Source organism: Acipenser ruthenus, chromosome 2 (genome assembly GCF_902713425.1).
Source record: "Acipenser ruthenus chromosome 2, fAciRut3.2 maternal haplotype, whole genome shotgun sequence".
Taxonomy (NCBI): Eukaryota; Metazoa; Chordata; class Actinopteri; order Acipenseriformes; family Acipenseridae; genus Acipenser; species Acipenser ruthenus.
This window is the reverse complement of record NC_081190.1, coordinates 104129284-104148510: the sequence shown is the minus strand read 5'-3', so window position 1 is coordinate 104148510 and position 19227 is coordinate 104129284. Positions and strand designations below refer to the sequence as shown.

Sequence of the window (19227 nt, the reverse complement as noted above, 5' to 3'; positions counted from 1 at the left end):
ATGGGTTTAGAACATGTCATCTTGTTTTAGGATTATCTGTTCCCACCTACATATGTGGTGGTGGTGGGGGGGGGGGGGGATTATTCCTATTATTTATTTCTTAGCAGATGCCCTTATCCAGGGCGACTTACAATTGTTACAAGATGTCACATTATTTTTACATACAATTACCCATTTATACAGTTGAGTTTTTACTGGAGCAATCTAGGTAAAGTACCTTGCTCAAGGGTACCGCAGCAGTGTCCCCCACCTGGGATTGAACCCACAACCCTCCGGTCAAGAGTCCAGAGCTCTAACCACTACTCCACACTGCTGTCCCATGATGTTTGTATAGTTTTGCAATGTGGGAGTGAAGTCTACAGAACCCAGCCTACAAGCGTGTTGTTCTTTTGTTTAAACCTTTTATTTTGGCCCTTGTGCCGTGTTTTGTTTGTTTTTAAGTTCCTGTTTTTTTCTGCATTTAATAAACATGAGCATACGTGCTTAAACTGCAGCTTTCTGTCTGTAGGTCTATATATATATATATATATATATATATATATATATATACAGACGTGCTCAAATTTGTTGGTACCCCTCCAGAAAAAACAAAGAATGCACAATTTTCTCTGAAATAACTTGAAACTGACAAAAGTAATTGGCATCCACCATTGTTTATTCCATATTTAATAGAAATCAGACTTTGCTTTTGATTTTTTATTCAACATAATATTGTAAATAAGAAAACAAATGAAAATGGCATGGACAAAAATGATGGGACCGCTAACCTAATATTTTGTTGCACAACCTTTAGAGGCAATCACTGCAATCAAACGTTTTCTGTAGCTCTCAATGAGACTTCTGCACCTGTTAACAGGTAGTTTGGCCCACTCTTCCTGAGCAAACTGCTCCAGCTGTCTCAGGTTTGATGGGTGCCTTCTCCAGTCTGCAAGTTTCAGCTCTTTCCATAGATGTTCGATAGGATTCAGATCAGGACTCATAGAAGGCCACTTCAGAATAGTCCAATGTTTTGTTCTTATCCGTTCTTGGGTGCTTTTAGCTGTGTGTTTTGGGTCATTATCCTGTTGGAGGACCCATGACCTGTGACTGAGAAAGAGCTTTCTGACACTGGGCAGTACGTTTCGCTCCAGAATGCCTTGATAGTCTTGAGATTTCATTGTGCCCTGCACAGATTCAAGGCACCCTGTGCCAGGCGCAGCAAAGCAACCCCAAAACATAACCAAGCCTCCTCCATGTTTCACTGTAGGTATGGTGTTCTTTTCTTTGAAAGCTTCATTTTTTCGTCTGTGAACTTAGAGCTGATGTGACTTGCCAAAAAGCTCCAGTTTTGACTCATCTGTCCAATGGACATTCTCCCAGAAGGATTGTGGCTTGTCAATATGCATTTTAGCAAATTCCAGTCTGGCTTTTTTATGTTTTTCTTTCAGAAGTGGAGTCCTCCTGGGTCTTCTTCCATGGAGCCCACTTTCGCTCAAAAAGCGACGGATGGTGCGATCAGAAACTGACGTACCTTCACCTTGGAGTTCAGCTTGTATCTCTTTGGCAGTTATCCTTGGTTCTTTTTTTACCATTCCTTCTGTTCACTCTGGGGTCGATTTTCCTCTTGCGGCCGCACCCAGGGAGGTTGGCTACAGTTCCATGGACCTTAAACTTCTTAATAATATTTGCAACTGTTGTCACAGGAACATCAATCTGCTTGGAGATGGTCTTGTAGCCTTTACCTTTACCATGCTTGTCTATTATTTTCTTTCTGATCTCCTCAGACAACTCTCTCCTTTGTTTTCTCTGGTCCATGTTCAGTGTGGTGCACACAATGATACCAAACAGCACAGTGACTACTTTTCTCCATTTAAATAGGCTGAATGACTGATTACAAGATTGGAGACATGTGTGACACTAATTAAAGAAACTAATTAGTTTGAAATATCACTATAATCCAATTATTTATTACCTTTTCTAAGGGGTACCAACAAATGTGTCCAGGCCATTTTAGAATATCTTTGCAGAATAAGCAATAATTCATCTCTTTTCACAGCTGCTTTGCTTTATTCTATGACATACCAAAGGCATGCAAGTATACATGATAAAATAGCTTTTAATTTCATCACTTTTCAGGAGGAATGAAGCATTATTTCAATGAGCTGTAAGGGTACCAACAAATTTGAGCACGTCTGTATATATATATATATATATTTGTACAATTTAACATATTTTTCTGTGGGGATCATAATTCTGGATGTTAACATTACAGTGGCACCTCACTGGAAAGTACTCTAGTCTCAGTGAGTAACTTTTCTCGTTATTCACGATTTAAATAAATACTGTCTAGTTACTTGTGCATGGCTGATGTGTAACTTGCCTAGGTTCACAGTAATACAATGAGCTGCCTGTAGTCTAAACTGAAATCTTTTTCTCAGTCAAGCCACTTGGCTGTATTTGTGGCGAGAGGAGTGACTGCTTCTTGCATGAACAAGTAAAACACTTCACTACAATGTAGAGGCTCTGTTAATTGTTGGAGCAGAAGGCTTTGTGGACAATCTACAGCATGCCGTCATAACTAAACTGATATACCATATGTACTGTATATGAGAAAGAAAACAGTACTGGGAAATGCCTGCAGTGCTAACTGTGTTACTTAGACAATGTGTTGCATTTTGGGGATCCATGACAGAAGAACATTGATAACACTATCAGGTTAAAATGAAGAAGGTGGTCATCGTACTGATACCCATCAACTGCAGTGTTGTTTTGTATTTTCCACTGTATCATTAGTTATTGTTTCATAACTGCAGTTTTGAAATCTTAAAAACCCTGTTTTAAATTACTGCCTAACAATTTCCAATTAATGTAGCACTTTTATGCAGTACCCATGCTATTACTTCAGTTATGAAATTATTCATGAAAGCATGCTTTCCCTGCAGTTAGACCCCATCGTATATCTCATTATAATAAATAATACAGCACCTTCAAAATGCTGACAAATGCATCATGAAAACCAAACAACATAATACAAAAAGAAAGTGGAGACAAATCATACATAGATTTTGTATACGATTATTACTACAGTAGTAAACTAAACAGTGAAGCCTCACTACAGATGCAAGCATGAGAGGGTTATCCAGACACCTATGTAAACACATTGGAGTGTATTTAGCAGGAAATAGTCTCATTTTAAGCACTATAAGTGTCTTATTTAGGCTACTCAAAACAGAAGAACCTCCAAAAAATTCCTCAAGCATTCCCCCATATGAACAATCAGCCAGTTTGTGCTGGTGACTGGACAAATATCACAACCATTCGTCACAATACTAGGGACTTAAATATCTTGATCTAGATAAATGCATGCATCTGCTGTATTCATGGTTCCATCATACTCACAATATGAGTGATGTACAGCCACTGCAGTAGGGTCACTTTATACAGTAACACTACAAGCAGGCCAAACTTGGAATCAGTTTTATCAGTTGCTTAAGACTGGTTTGACTAAAATGCACTTAATGTGCCTGGCATTGTTCATTGCTCAGTTGTTCCACAGGTGATTTTGAGTTAAATCAAAGACAGCTGGGTGTAAAGGGCTTACAAACACCCATATTGTATTCAGTCTTTGAACCTTCTCCTAGAGTTTATTGGATCAAGATCCTTATAAGTGGGGGATCCTTTGAAGAAACCCCATTTGACATAATATAATGTGCTTCTTTAATGCACCATCTGACACCTTTCTAACTAAAAACAATGGATAATGTCTATTGAACGAGTTGTGTTTTGAACCCATTGTGTCATTATTTTTAAGAAGCTGTATTCAGTCTTAACTACAATTGCAAAACCTCAGGTTAAACTGCACATTGCATCCAGACTTTATTCTTAATCTGCTGGCTTCAGAAGTAATAGCATCTCATTGATTAACAGTTCTAAGCAAAAGTCCAAATAAATTGCCATGTACAGTACTATTAAAAAAAAGGTTAATTCAGTACAATTGTAATATGATTTTGCAGGGTCCATTACAACATTATAAAACTATAATATATAGATGTAATAAAAACAGCCGACACACAGGCACCACACTGATATTGCTGCTGGACTACTGTTATTATATATAAACATTTAGAGGCCGATGTAAGGATAGTTGCAAAGTGATTTGTGGCACTCTGTACCCGCTATCAAATTAGCACTTTGTCATCATTAATCCATTTAATTTATATTGAAATACATTAAAATGAAGAAAAGAGAATGGAATTGGGAGGGGATCTGGAATACTAAACGGGCGCAAACATTACAATGAGATATAAGGATTTTGCCTCCACTTGGGCAATTGCTGACCCCAGTACTGTATCTCTCCTCCTGGTCTGATGTCACCCGCAAGCCGTCCAGGTCACACATGGTGTCAAGAAATGGGAAACAGCGCCCTCACACGCAGGCCAGGAATAGTACTGCGGGCGGAATTATTTTTAAAATAAATGTTTGTGGGTGTTTTTGAAAGGAGAAAATGAGGTGAAGGAGTCGAGAAGGAAAGCAGAGGAACGGCCAGTCCTAAAGCCTCACCTGTACCAAACCCGGGCCACCACCATGTGCTGCCCATTCCACGCACCCCTTCAGGCACCTGCCCAAAAGAGGGACGTGGAAGTAGGGAGGTGAACCCTCGGACCTGGCCATGGGAGCCCATCTGGTGGGTACATAAGAGCATAAGAACATAAGAAAGTTTACAAACGAGAGGAGGCCATTCGGCCCATCTTGCTCGTTTGGTTGTTAGTAGCTTATTGATCCCAGAATCTCATTAAGCAGCTTCTTGAAGGATCCCAGGGTGTCAGCTTCAACAACATTACTGGGGAGTTAGTTCCAGACCCTCACAATTCTTTGTGTAAAAAAGTGCCTCCTATTTTCTGTTCTGAATGCCCCTTTATCTAATCTCCATTTGTGACCACTGGTCTTTGTTTCTTTTTTCAGGTCGAAAAAGACCCCTGGGTCGACATTGTCTATACCTTTTAGAATTTTGAATGCTTGAATCAGATCACCACGTAGACTTCTTTGTTCAAGACTGAACAGATTCAATTCTTTTAGCCTGTCTGCATACGACATGCCTCAATTCTTTTAGCCTGTCTGCATACAACATGCCTTTTAAACCCGGGATAATTCTGGTCGCTCTTCTTTGCACTCTTTCTAGAGGAGCAATATCCTTTTTGTAGCGAGGTGACCAGAACTGAACACAATATTCTAGGTGAGGTCTTATTAATGCATTGTAAAGTTTTAACATTACTTCCCTTGATTTAAATTCAGCACTTTTCACAATATATCCGAGCATCTTGTTGGCCTTTTTTATAGCTTCCCCACATTGTCTAGATGAAGACATTTCTGAGTCAACATAAACTCCTAGGTCTTTTTCATAGATTCTCAAATCAAGCAGGTTAGTTAGACACAGTCTCCCTTTCCTAAAACCATGCTGACTGTCTCCCAGGATACTGTTACCATATAGATAATTTTCCATTTTGGATCTTATTATAGTTTCCATAGGTTTACATATAATAGAAGTCAGGCTTATTGGTCTGTAGTTACCTGGTTCGGTTTTGTCTCCCTTTTTGTGGATCGGTATTACATTTGCAATTCTCCAGTCTGTCGGTACAACCCCTGTGTCAAGAGACTGTTGCATGATCTTGGTTAGTGGTTTGTAAATAACTTCTTTCATTTCTTTGAGTACTATTAGAAGGATCTCATCCGGTCCAGGAGATTTGTTTATTTTAAGAGCTCCTAGTCCCCTGAACACTTCAGCCTCTGTTATGCTAAAGTTATTTAAAACTGGATAGGAACAGGTCTACATGTGGGGCATGCTGTCCGTATCCTCCTTTGTAAAAACTTTTGTAATCATTTAATATATTTGCTATTTTTATTTTTTCGTCTATGATTTTGCCATTTGTGTCCCTTAGACTTAACCTCCTCTTTGAATGTTCTCTTGCTATTATAATATTGGAAAAACATTTTGGAATTGGTTTTAGCCCCCTTAGCAATGTTCATTTCTATCTCTCTCTTGGTCTTTCTAACTTCCTTTTTGACTTGTGTTTGCAGTTCAAAGTACTCTTTCTGTGTACTTTGTTTTTGGTCCCTTTTAAACGCTCTGTAAAGTGCCTTTTTTCGCTGAATATTTTTTTAATTGATCTATTAAACCATTTTGGCCGTTTTGTTTTAGATTTAGATTTGACTGCATTTGGGATGTAATTGTTTTGCGCCTCTAGTACTACATTTTTAACAACCATCCTTTTTCTGTGGATGTTTTCTCTGTTTTACTCCAATCTATTAGTTTATGTTTCATACCTTCATAGTTTGCTTTTCTAAAATTGTAAACCTTAGCTTTAGTCATTACTTTTTGGGTTTAAAAATCACTTCAAATGAGACCATGGTGTGGTCTGAGTTGCCAATGGTTCTCTGACCTCTGTTTTAGTTATTCTGTCTTCATTATTTCAAAAGACTAAATCAAGGCATGCCGCCCCTCTAGTCGGTGCCTTGACATTGCATTAGGAAGCAGTCATTTGTCATACCCTCTCATTTGTGAACTTTTTTATGTTCTTATGTTCTTATGGACAGTCGACTATGAGAAGGGGTTTGCTGCAGGCAAATCTGGCTCCAGTTCTGAGACTTTACCTTAACTCAATAATTATGAATACAAAAGACTGGAAACAGCTTGCAAAGCGATCTCACTATAATAATCTGGATAACAGCTGTAGATGTAACATTTACCATAAAAAGGTGTTCTCCTCCAGTCACCCCCCTCCCCACACCGCACACACGCTTTGTATTTGAAGAATCCAACTGTTTTGTGTGCAGCTGTGGTTCTGCATCATTGTGCTACTTAAAGGGATAGTATGTTGCAGCATTTCTGTTTTTACTGATTTTATTTTTTAGTGTGGTAGTTTTTGAGATCAATTTTACAAGGTCTCATTAGCTAAAAACATGCACACAAAGACATCTGCCTTTATTTACCTAACATTTTGTACTGGACCATGTTAGTATATTTTAGGCTGGTTAGTTATATTTTCTCCAGCTTGTCGTAGCAAATTAACTATAACGTACATCTTCATAATGAAAGCCATTTGATTTCTCTAAACACAACTGAAGCCATTCTTTTATCACTGCCTGTGCTCTAGGACAGATTTACTCCTATGGATCGAATTAGACCATGTGACCTACATCAGAGAAAGTGTACCAGGAATTAAAGTGATTAGCAATTCATTAGTAAACAGTGGCCATTTATGCTTGTGCCACTTTATATTTTGCTATAATGGGTGTTGTAATGCAAGCATCCCCCAGCTTTCTGAATTTTACTGGATTTTGTTTAGGGATTTCCAGTTTGATTTGGTCTACTAAGACATTCTTTGTAAGGTAAAGTATATTATAAAAGAATGTAAGTAAGTCTGGCTATCTTCTAAATGTTAATGGTTCCCCCTAACACAGATACAAAAAAGAACAGATCAGTTCAGTCTTGAACAAAGAAGACTACGCGGTGATCTGATTCAAGCATTCAAAATCCTAAAAGGTATTGACAATGTCGACCCAGGGGACTTTTTCAACCTGAAAAAAGAAACAAGGACCAGGGGTCAGAACTGGAGATTAGATAACGGGACATTCAGAACAGAAAATAGGAGGCACTTTTTTACACAGATAATTGTGAGGGTCTGGAACCAACTCCCCAGTAATGTTGTTGAAGCCAACACCTTATTGATCTGACCAGATTCTGGGATCAATAAGCTACTAACAACCAAACGAGCAAGATGGGCCGAATGGCCTCCTCTCGTTTGTAAACGTTCTTATGTTCTTATGTTCGATGTGCGTCCCCTATTGACTGACATGCTTTCAGCTGCAAGTTTGAGAAAAGTGAACATGCTCACATCAAGAAGACATGGGCAGCCAACAAAGACCATGAAAAATGCAATTTCTATCCCTGTCATTTGCAACTGAACATATAAATATCTACCAAACAATAATACATTGATAAAACAAAATGCACATGTTAACTTCAAGTATTGAGTAACTCTTTTTATCAAGTTCTGTTTGGTTTTAAATACTAAGAAATTGAACAAAAAATATTTTTCCTACAACACTGTGGTAGTTGAGACCTTCTCAGGTCTTGAGGTGGCCTGTGTACAGTTGCACTGTGTTCAAGACACTGCTTCGAAAATATTTAACATTTCAAGCCCATGTCTAACTTAGGAACCATATATTAAAAATAAGATAGCATTATTGGCAGCTGACACTGCTGTCTGAATATATTAATGTTAGGCTGTTTCACAGGATCCTGTAGAGATTATTTAGACTTCCCATTCCACTGAAAAACAGAAGGTATAAAATATCTTTAACATTTCTATTTTATAAACTCTCCAGCAAGGGGAAAAGATACAATGTGAGCTACATCAGAAATGTGTGCACTTGAGTGAGGTGGGGAAGCCTGAGATGTCTTTCTGTGTAAACATCAAGAACCGAATGTGCAACAACACTGCAAAACAGCTGTAGAAGAGAGAACTCTCCCCAGTAAAGGAAACTGTTTTATAACCGAGAGCCTGCGAAAAGCTATCTGTTCAACTTTGCAGTGTGGACAGAAGCATCATTTCAAGTCCACTCATCGTGTTCAGCGTTGGCGGCAAAGCTGTGAATGCTAATTCCCCCACAGTCTCATAACTTCTAGATTGTATCTAAAGTCAGGACTTTGCTATTTCCTGAGGATTATAAACATCATTGAGACTGTGTTAATGTCTAGAGCAAAAGACTGAGGTAACAGTTTTGCAGCTACACAACAAAATCACTAACAGGTTGTTATATTACAGACTTTGAAATATGTTGTAAATCCTGTTTGCACCACTCACATTAAAAATTAAAGAAAATAAACAAATAAAAAAAAACTTTGACTCCTATCAGCCCTTTAGGATGTGCTGCAGTCAGGATGGTAGCCTCAGCCTTTGGGGGGCGCTCAGGGCTTGTCTCGACCAAATAACCAAATATGCAGTTTAATTTAATGATGTAACATTTCACGTGCATTCCATCTGCCCAACCTCTGCAGCTCAATTAATTATACAACCTTAGAGCTAAGCTCACAAACATCACATCCAACTGCAAAATAGCTGTGCAAATTATACCAGTGTTTAAACTCGGTGCAGTAACTTCTCAGGTATGAGATCACAAATCACACCATTAAAAGCTGTTGGAGCTGTTGGTATGCCGTACTTGACAGAACTAATAGATTATCCATACCTCTCATGAATGGTGATTTTGCACTTCACAAAACTGATATAAATGTATCTCTTGTAAGTACTGCATTTATTTTTGTAGGAAGCTGCTCATGAATAGATTTGAAAATGTCAAGGTGAAACCAGGACCCACTACCCACCCACATAATTTCCATTATTTTCCAATTTGAAAATTCTAGTGTTCAGTAACTTTTGTTACACTTTTTTGATGGTATCTCATTTTGGAATTTATCTTGCATTCTTTCAATATATGCTGATTGAATGGCTGGACAAATTTCACTGTTGGAAACTATATGACTGCAACTTGTTGCAGCTGTGTTGCTAAGCAGATGTGTTGACTGATATTATAACTGACAGAAAGATCACTCCCTAATTCTCCCATCTTGTGGGTTCGTTGTTATTTTTACCATCCTCATTTGTAGAATAACCACAGTATTCCATGCACATTCCTGGAGTATCATCCAATTTACTGTATATTTTGGTTTTCTGTTAATATGATGATGTCAAGAAAACGTTCAATCTCATCAACCCTCCAGCCATTCAATGTGTGCCATTAATTTTAGCTAGTTTTGCTATGTCCATATACAACGCTAATAAAACTATATTACGTAATACAACGGTTTTACAGTTTGTATGTCAATGACAATGACATTGAAACAAAGACTTAAACGACTGTTTTTTCAGACCTAAATTAACTCCAGTTTTGGACTTCCTTACCTAAGGAACCATTCCAAGCTAATAAGGGTTTGTGAAATTGTGAGAATTTTGTTATAAGAGTTAAAAAAAAAAACTCTTTAAAATCTTTGCTATTATAAGTATCTCTGAGGTTATATGTTACAGTACAGCACTTCAGTCTAACGAAACATGTTAGTTATTTGTCTAATGCACAGTTACCACAGTTTAACTGTAAATGTTTTCACATGACTTCACTACTGAATCAAACTAACTGAAGTACAGTATCATCTTTAAATAAATTTTTTATTTGACCGTTGGGTTGTCTCCGAAAAGCCTGTTCTGGATAAACACATTAGTGCAGCCAGGTTTCAATTAAATTTAGCCTTTTCCTCTTGATATAGATGAGCTAATAATCTCTGTATACCACTGGGTGAGGCCAATCGGCCATGTGTTACTCATGAATATTTAGCCCTGCTGAGATATTGCATCTTGTTCACACTCCACTTTGCAGATGGGTGGGGACGGGTGCACAGGGAGGTCAATGGACTTGTCCAGACTCACACAGACAAACTTTTTTTTATTTTTTTTCAAATATAATTTCAGCAGTTTGGATGTTTATTACTTTGTACTATGGTACGGAATACATGATTACAACCTTACAAAAAGTAAATTAAATTGCACATACAATCTGTAAGCAGGGAGGCTTGTCTTACCTTACAACAGTGTTTAAGATAGTCAAATGTCTACTCTTGTTACTTCTGGCAAAAACACTTAAGGTCATTTTTATCATTCTTTCTTTGCCCTAACCACCAGACCAAACCGCCTTTCAGACAATACAGCTCCTAAAAATGTTTGCAACCAAACAACAACAAAAAAATGTTTATTGGTTTTCCAGAATCATAAATCATGTTAGTGTACTTTACATGCAGAAATATTTTTGCATGGGAAATGTTACTGTAACTTTAGATTGTAGACATTTATACAGCAATAAAAGGTCTCTATTCAGATATTACAGTGAACTTGAACAGCCAGTCACCAAAGGGACTGGACTGCTTAAAGTAGTTGACTGCTTAGTTCAACTGACCATAAATATAGGTTTTAATATATTTTTATGTCTTCAATATAAAACAAATAAAAATATATCACTGAAAGCAGAGTAGAACTACATAAACTTTACTATTCAGAATACAACTTCTACAATATTCTCTTCCAGTATATATGATTGTAGTGTATGGTGGCATGCAGTAGAAGTCATTATGCGCAGTTGGCCTTATGGCACAAAGGTGTCTACTCGTGAGCACTTGTACATGCAGCAATACTACCATGACACATGTGTCTTTACAATGTACTGGAATTTTCTGCTGTTTTGATTGGCTGAGAAGTGGCTTCATGGTTTATATTCCTGTATTTCTTCCCCTAAGTACAAAATATATGTCCTACATTATTCAAAGAAAGCATACATGTTTCTTCTTTTTACTTTACAATCGGAGTCCCACACCAATTACAAAATTAGCCTGAAAGGGTATAGCTTACAAAATAATGCCATACCTGTTATGCACTTGCATTTGCTTTGAAACGAACACTTGTTAAAGCAAACTTGTAGCCTTTTTTTATTTTAAAATATTGTAAGGTAAACCTTCAGCTAAAATAAGGAGTCCCTTTTTTTTCAATTCAAGCAATAATTGAAGCAGTCATTAAGGTCTGGTTCCTTTGGTGATTAGATATGTCAAGTTCACTTGATATGGCAATGCAGTGTTGATTCTGCAGTCCTCATTTTTACAGCAGAGTGCACAGGCAAGTCAATGCAGTTTCATCAATTTCACCAAAAGGGTTAACTTAGAACATAAATGTATTTGAATATTGGATATATCCCTTATAAAAGTTTACCACTGTAACGCACGTTTGGTCTGCAACAAGCTCGCAGCCACCTTAGATGCTTTCCTCTCCCTCCACCGTGACATCCTTGCACTCACCAAAACATGGATCACACCACATACCACAGCCACCCCTGCTGCCCACACCTCTTCAGTCACCACTTTCTCCCATACCCCCTGGCCAGTTGGTTAAGGCAGCGGTACTGGCCGACTTTTGCCCTCCTCCTAGACCCCTGCCCCTCCTCCCCCAATAACTACCACCTTCCCCTCTTTTGAGTACCAACTTACATCCTTTGCCTCCCCTCACCGCATTACCTTGCTTGTCATCTATCGTCCCCCCGACCCCCCATCTTCATTCTTTGACCAGCTTGACTGCCTCCTCTCCTCTCTCCTCCCTCTTCCCCACCCTTTCATTCTCCTAGGCAATTTCAACCTCCACCTACATTGTTCCCCCATTGCTTCTGCCCTTCTCCCTCACCAACTTGTTTAACCTCCTGCTTCTCCCCTCACTCCCTACTCACACATCTGGCAATACCCTGGACCTTATCTAACTCTCCGGTTGTAAGGCATCATCATCCATCATAACTGCCCCTTGACCTCCCTCTGACCATTTTATCCTCTCCCTCACCCTCTCCCTACCCCCTCCCCCTCCCTCAACCCCCTCACCCTCAGTCCCTATCCTCCGCCGTAATCTCCATACCCTAGACACTGGTTCCCTGATCTCCTTCTCTTGTTCGTTGCTTCCCCCCATCTCTACTGCACTACCCTCTTCCCTCAACTCCCTAGCACCCCCACGTCCTTATTCTCCTTCATTTAGGCCTCCTCAACCACGGCTTACCCCTTAAAATGGACCGACATTCCTTGTGTAGGGCGGAGCGACTCAGGAAGTCCTCCCCCTCACCTTTGAACCTCCAAGCCTACCACTCCCTCTTCTTCAATTTTCACTCTGCTCTGGAACTAGCCAAACACGACTTCTTCCTAACCCTCACCCTCCTCACTGCTCTGGCCCCCCATCCCCGTCAGCTCTTCTCAACCCTCAATAAGTTACTCTGTCCCTCTCCCTCATCCCAATCTCCATCCCTCCCAATCATCACTGCTAGTGATTTCTCTCACTATTTCACCACCAAAATCAGTACTATTCGCCTACACCTCCTGACTCTCCCCCAGCCTAGCCCTTACCCCCAGCTTCCCATTTCACCTCCACTTGCTCCTAATGCCCTCTTTACTGATTTCCCCACCACATCCTTAACTGAACTCTCCTCCATCATTGCCAAGGCCCACCCTACCTCTTCCCCCCTGGACTCAGTTCCTGCCTCCCTCATACCCCCACTCCTCCCTTACCTAGTCTTCCTCTTTAATGCCTCTCTCTCCACTGGTATCTGTCCTGCCATCTTCAAATCAGCTACAATCATCCCTCTGTTAAAAAAAACCCTCTCTCGACCCTGCCTGTCCTGCTAATTACCGCCCAATCTCTCTTCTCCCATATTTCTCTAAGCTCCTTGAGCGTCTAGTCCACTCGTGCCTATCACACTACATATCCGCCAATTCACTCTACCCCCAATTACAATCTGGCTTCTGTCCCTCCCATTCCACTGAGACTGCCCTCCTCACTGTCCAGAATCATCTGGCCAACTCCTCCCATGCTGGCTTCTCCTCAATCCTCATTCTCCTTGATCTTTCCTCTGCCACTGACACAGTCAATCACCCCATCCTTCTCTCCACTCTTTCTAACCTGCATCTCTGGCACATCCCTTGACTGGCTGCAGTCATACCTATCTGCACACACCTCTGCTGTTGCTTTTAACAACCTCACTCCCCCCCCCCCCCCCCCCAACTGTTGGTGTCCCCCAGGGCACTGTCATAGGACCCTTGCTACTCTCCCTGTACACCTCACCCCTTGAAGCTCTTATTTCCTCATTTAACTTCCCACATCATTTATTTGCTAACGACAACCACATTTTCTTTTCATTCCCCTCCTTTACCCCCGACCTTGCCGCCCGTATATCAGCTTGCTTGGTTGCTATCCAATCTTGCACGCCGATACCTCCTCATCAACCCATCAAAAACTGAAATCGCTTTCTTCCCCTCCCCCTTCTTCCCCCCACCCTGCCCTACCATCTCATTCCCTCCCTTGTCCCTCATTCCATCCCTCTCTGCTCGTAACCTCGGCGTCATCTTCGACTCCACCCTCTCGCTTTCTGACCGTATCTCGGCCATAACACACACCTGCTGTTTCCACCTATTCAACATCCGCAAAATACACCCCTGCATTTCCTTTTCTGCTACTAAACTCCTCATCCACTCTCTCATTTTCACCCGCCTCGACTACTGTAACTCTCTTCTCCTTGGCCTCCCCTCCTACGCCTTTACACCATTACAACAAATTCAAAACGTCTCTGCCCATATCCTATTCAACATCCCCCGCTCCTTCCATACCTCCCCTCTCCTCCTCTAGCTACACTGGCTCCCTGTCTATTATCGTTGCCTGTTCAAATTCCTTACCCTTGTGTACAGATCTCTCCATGGTCTTGCCCCACCTTATCTGGCTGCACGATCACCTACTATGTTCCCCCATGTCCGTTATGCTCCCTATCCCCATCGTCCCTCTCGGTCTCACCCTTGCCCTGTGCCCAATCCCGTTTCCGTTCCTTTGCCCTTCTTGCTCCCCTTCATTGGAATAGACTCCCACTTATCATAAAACAGTCACCCACACTGGTAGTTTCTGCTCCTCCCTCAAAATGCATCTCTTCTCCCTAGCCCATCCTACTGATACTCCTGGCCCCCAATCTCCTGTTATGACCCTGCTTGCCTGACCCTGACCTAGCCTCTGGCCTTCTGCTTTCATTTAACTAATCTGTATCTCCCCACCCTAGCCCAATAAACTTACCTTCTTTTTTCATCCATTTTTCTTGATTGTACCGTTTTGTTTAAACTTGTAAAGCGCCTTGGCTAAAGACGCTATAAAAATGTAAATAAATAAATAAATAATTTTGTAGATTTCCTGTTCGTTATACTGTACTATGTATTTACCATGTTATTGTTATTATTTTTTTAATGCTTTACCACTCCTCTCTGGGCCTTAACATGCTATTCTATGCTTTACCATGCTTTCATTCCACTTTACCACGCTTTTACTGCGGTAACATTTTATAAGCTTCTTATGCATAATTTACTGTGAACTGTGTGATACCTCTCCAACTACAGCATTCTTCAGGTTATATTAATTCTGTTTGAATTCCCACATATGGAATCCAGCTGCAACAAGTTGCAGTCAAGTGCAAATTCTGCAGCAGGCTTCATAAATGACTGTGACTGAAGGTCTGGTCATTTTTCAGATGGGGTTTCAAGACATTTACTTCAGTGCTTACTGGGTATGTGTGGCACACAGCCTTGTCAACAGCTACATGCAATTGCTTCGCATACCAGGACTTTTGACAGACATATATTGGAGATGCCTTGCCCTATAATTAGTAACATTTTATTCAGCTGCCTGGAGAATTTTCATTTACAATCACTGGTTATTATTGGACATTACAGAATACATGTAAATTGCTTTAGCTGTTACAGAATGTGCATCAGTGTTTTAATTTTTATTTTTTGTGTTTCAATACAGTATTTGTGTTTTTTTTTTCTTTATCCATCATAACATATAAACATAGTATAATGTAGTATCTCACTAGAGGTAACTGTTCTTTAAAGTGTACCAAAACCCTTACAATCTGCATAATTGCCTTTCCTTGCATAGCCAATACGTATAGATGTAATGTACTATGAGCACTCCCGCCAATACGTTTACAGATATTCTACCCAGCAACATGTACACTTCAGAACTGTTAAGTTATATTGGTACTTTGCCTCACCGAAGACGGTTTAATCTACCCGTAATCACTTTTAAATACTGTGGACGAGACTGCATTGTAACGCGACCAAAACTGCACTACCCAACACGAGCAAGGCGTAGCATAAACATATTTATTGTTCTGCAATGCTACGTCATAAATAAATGCAATTCTAATCAGAAATATCAATTATTACACAAACCCGAAAGCACGAGACGCTCTGTTTAACTTTAAATCACAAATAAGAAACACAATAAAATCTATATGCGTGCTTTACTACAGAAGACATGTTGACAGCTTGCAACTTACACACTGACCGATTGTGTTTATAATTATTTATTTAAATTCGTTTTCACTCTTGTAAAAGGTCATGCAGCATTAATCCATAAACTTTGAAAATAATCCACCTAACTGAAATTGTTATACATAGAAGTAAGATAAAAATGCTACTCACCGGTGCTCATCTTCACTGGTATTCGCTGATTTTTTTTTATTTTTTGTAATCTTCAGAATTGAATATCCAGTTTAAATATATCCCCTTGTGGTATTAAGGTGTTGCACACTGAAGTACACCTGTTAATGCGCAAGATGCAAAAATAAGTATGTAGTCGTAGTAGTAGGCTAGGTTGCGTTCAATTTCAAACGGTCTGACAGTGTGATAAATCTTACATGGAATTTAAGGCTTTTGTATTAATGTCTTTTTGCAAGTACATAAATGTGTTTTCCCTGTAAAGTCTCTTTATCCAAATGTACAAGACACTGCAGGTTCAGAAGATGCAGCCTCCTGCGCTCACTGCGCCTTTCTGCCTCAGCATCTTTCTGGAGCCAGGTGATAAACAGTGTATCTGACAGCTTCACTGCGCACAAAAATGGAGCAACGTTTTCTGGGAAATACAGTTTTTCCACTGGATCAAGCCAGGAGGTTCATGAGAACTGTTAGGTTGTAGAACTACAATTTCCATGAACGACATCACGAAGTAAACAAAAGAGTGCCTCAGTAAAAACTGTCTTGAATGAAGAACGCGGTGTTCGATTTGGAATTATGAGTTTGCATTTTTTTTTGGTGATGAAACACAGTTGCCCACAGCGACAGGAACTAGACAATACAGTCAGACGGGGTTACTGATAAGCACAGAACTGCATTGGGCGGAGATTGTGCTTGTTGTCATGTGCCAAAAAAGCGATTGCATATTGGCACTTCACACCGGCAGTTGTCAAATGCATGTTTTATTATGGACATATGGTGCTGTGCTTTATATGTTCCCGTGCTCGTCAGAAGTGCTGCTGTTCTAATTATAATTTCGTTTTATTAGACTCATTTAGAATCTAAATGTAACAAGTATTATATATATATATATATATATATATATATATATATATATATATATATATATATATATATATATATATATATATATTGGTTAAAACAAGCAAAGTAATAAAACACATGTATAATTTTAGTAATTAAGAATGAACTTTGAAGTAATTTCAGTAACTAAAGATCTTTAATTGTTCTCCATGGGAACTATTTATTTCAAATGCAGTTTGTGTCGTCATCTGACAGAAATATTTAATACCAGATCTATGATAAGAAGATAAGAAAGTTTACAAACGAGAGGAGGCCATTTGGCACACCTTTGCTCGTTTGGTTGTTAGCAGCGTATTGATCCCAGAATCTCATTAAGCAGCTTCTTGAAGGATGATGTTAATGCACAGCACTATTCTGATGATTGATGTATAGTATGTACAATGTAAATACTGTATTTTGAATGTTATTGATAAAGTTACTTTTAACTCGGACAAAGCAGTATATTTTACTAGCAGAACAAGAGGAAGAAGAGCTTCTTTGTGGGTGACACGTGGGGGCGCCATTCGGCCAGTCGCTGTATGTCTTAATAAATTATAATAAAAAGTTCTCAGACAATTAAGTATTGGTGTCGCTGATGAACATTTAAAGATGATCTGCATTACTGGTTTTCAGATTCATTTTTGAAAATAAAATCTGGTGGATGGCTCATGTTTACATTTTTATTGTTCTTTTGTAATTGCTACTATGTGAATAGTTTGTTTCCGACAGAATTAGACATTCCTAATATAGATAAGTAAAACAGAAATATATATATATATATATATATATATATATATATATATATATATATATATATATATATATATATATATATAGCCTGTGCCACTGCCACCTGTCAAAAGAACAGACTAATACTATGTCCTTGTTATTTTCTTTATACCGGTCTCTATTTTTTTAAAATCTGTTTTCAACAAAATAAAAGAAGAGATAGCGTCTGAGCCCACGTGTGACGGGGTGTGAAAAACCTGCACATGTAAACAGTGTTCGGGTGCAGTTTTCTATTTTATTTGTGTAAATAACTGATTTTGTAGCAGAATCAACTAATCTTTTTAAATTGTTTTTGTTTTAGTAAAAAGGGGGGGTATGGCATGTGTGGTCACATGACCATTTTAAAACTAAATTGTTAAAAAGTATTTGTTTTTGATTTGTTTGGATTGTGCAAATAAAAGCAGGCAGTTACTGCTCCAAAAATGAGGGAGGTATGTGCCACTGAGAAACGTGAGAAAAGCTAGTGCATTGTTGTTAAATTCAGGGCTGTTTTGTTTTGCTGTGATTTTAAGAGTGACTTTTATGTTCACCTGTTCTCAAAAGGTGAAGCAGTGGGACCAGTTCCCACAACATCCAGTAAAGCCTATCTCCACCACTCCTTTTCAATCCTGGTTAGCATGTATAATGCATATAGCATTTGTATCTAGAGAACCTATAGTATTTGCCAGGAACATGGAATGCTATAGTATCTTTTCATGCAGTAACATGCACTACTATCAATACAGGGTGGCCCTGCAGTGCCATCTGTTGGTGGACCATAGACATTAAAGAATAGTTGGAAAGTAAAGAACTGTGTACTTTAAGTTGAAAAGGCAACTTATCACAATGTCAGAATTGTTTGAGAGGTTCAGTGATGAATATGAACTACACACAAACCTGCTATGATGCCCCACGCAGTCCACCTTTTGTTTTTAATTCTTAATTATTTATTCTTTATTCATGCTTGCTCGTTCTCCACTCACAAAAACCCAACACAGAGTGAGTGAAACACTGCATCTTTTATGCAGCTGTACCGAGACTCAATTGCTAATCAACCATTCAATTGGAATCTCGGTACATCTGCATTTGAACTAATTGTGCTCCCTGTGCTTCCATACTCATACCCACTTTAATCTGCATGTGGTGTGATTGTGCATTTCCCCTTGCCTAAATACAAATATACATTTTACATCATCTGTGATACATAACCCACACTCCGTGCACCACTACATACATACATACATATATTATTATTATTATTATTATTATTATTATTATTATTATTATTATTATTATTATTATTATTTATTAGCAGACGCCCTTATCCAGGGCGACTTACAATCGTAAGCAAATAAATTTCAAGTGTTACAATACAAGTAATACAATAAGAGCAAGAAATGCAAAAACTTTTGTTCAAGCAAAGTATTATTATTATTATTTATTTCTTAGCAGACACCCTTATCCAGGGCGACTTACAATTGTAAGCAAATACATTTCAA

At 39.0% G+C, this 19227-nt stretch overlaps 1 protein-coding gene across 2 annotated transcripts in view; it reads right to left on the bottom strand.

Annotated features, from left to right (window-relative positions):
* LOC117408332 (actin-binding LIM protein 2-like) overlaps positions 1–16708 on the bottom strand; it is an 86935-nt gene extending 70227 nt beyond the window's left edge. For both annotated transcript variants that reach the window (XR_009309551.1, XM_034013238.3), the window contains exon 1: positions 16067–16708. Coding sequence is in view for 1 of the 2 variants with exons in the window: in XM_034013238.3 (XP_033869129.3) it covers positions 16067–16076 (10 nt within the window). In the remaining variant the exon portion in view is untranslated. The remainder of the gene's footprint in view (positions 1–16066) is intronic.
* Positions 16709–19227: the final 2519 nt, after the last annotated feature.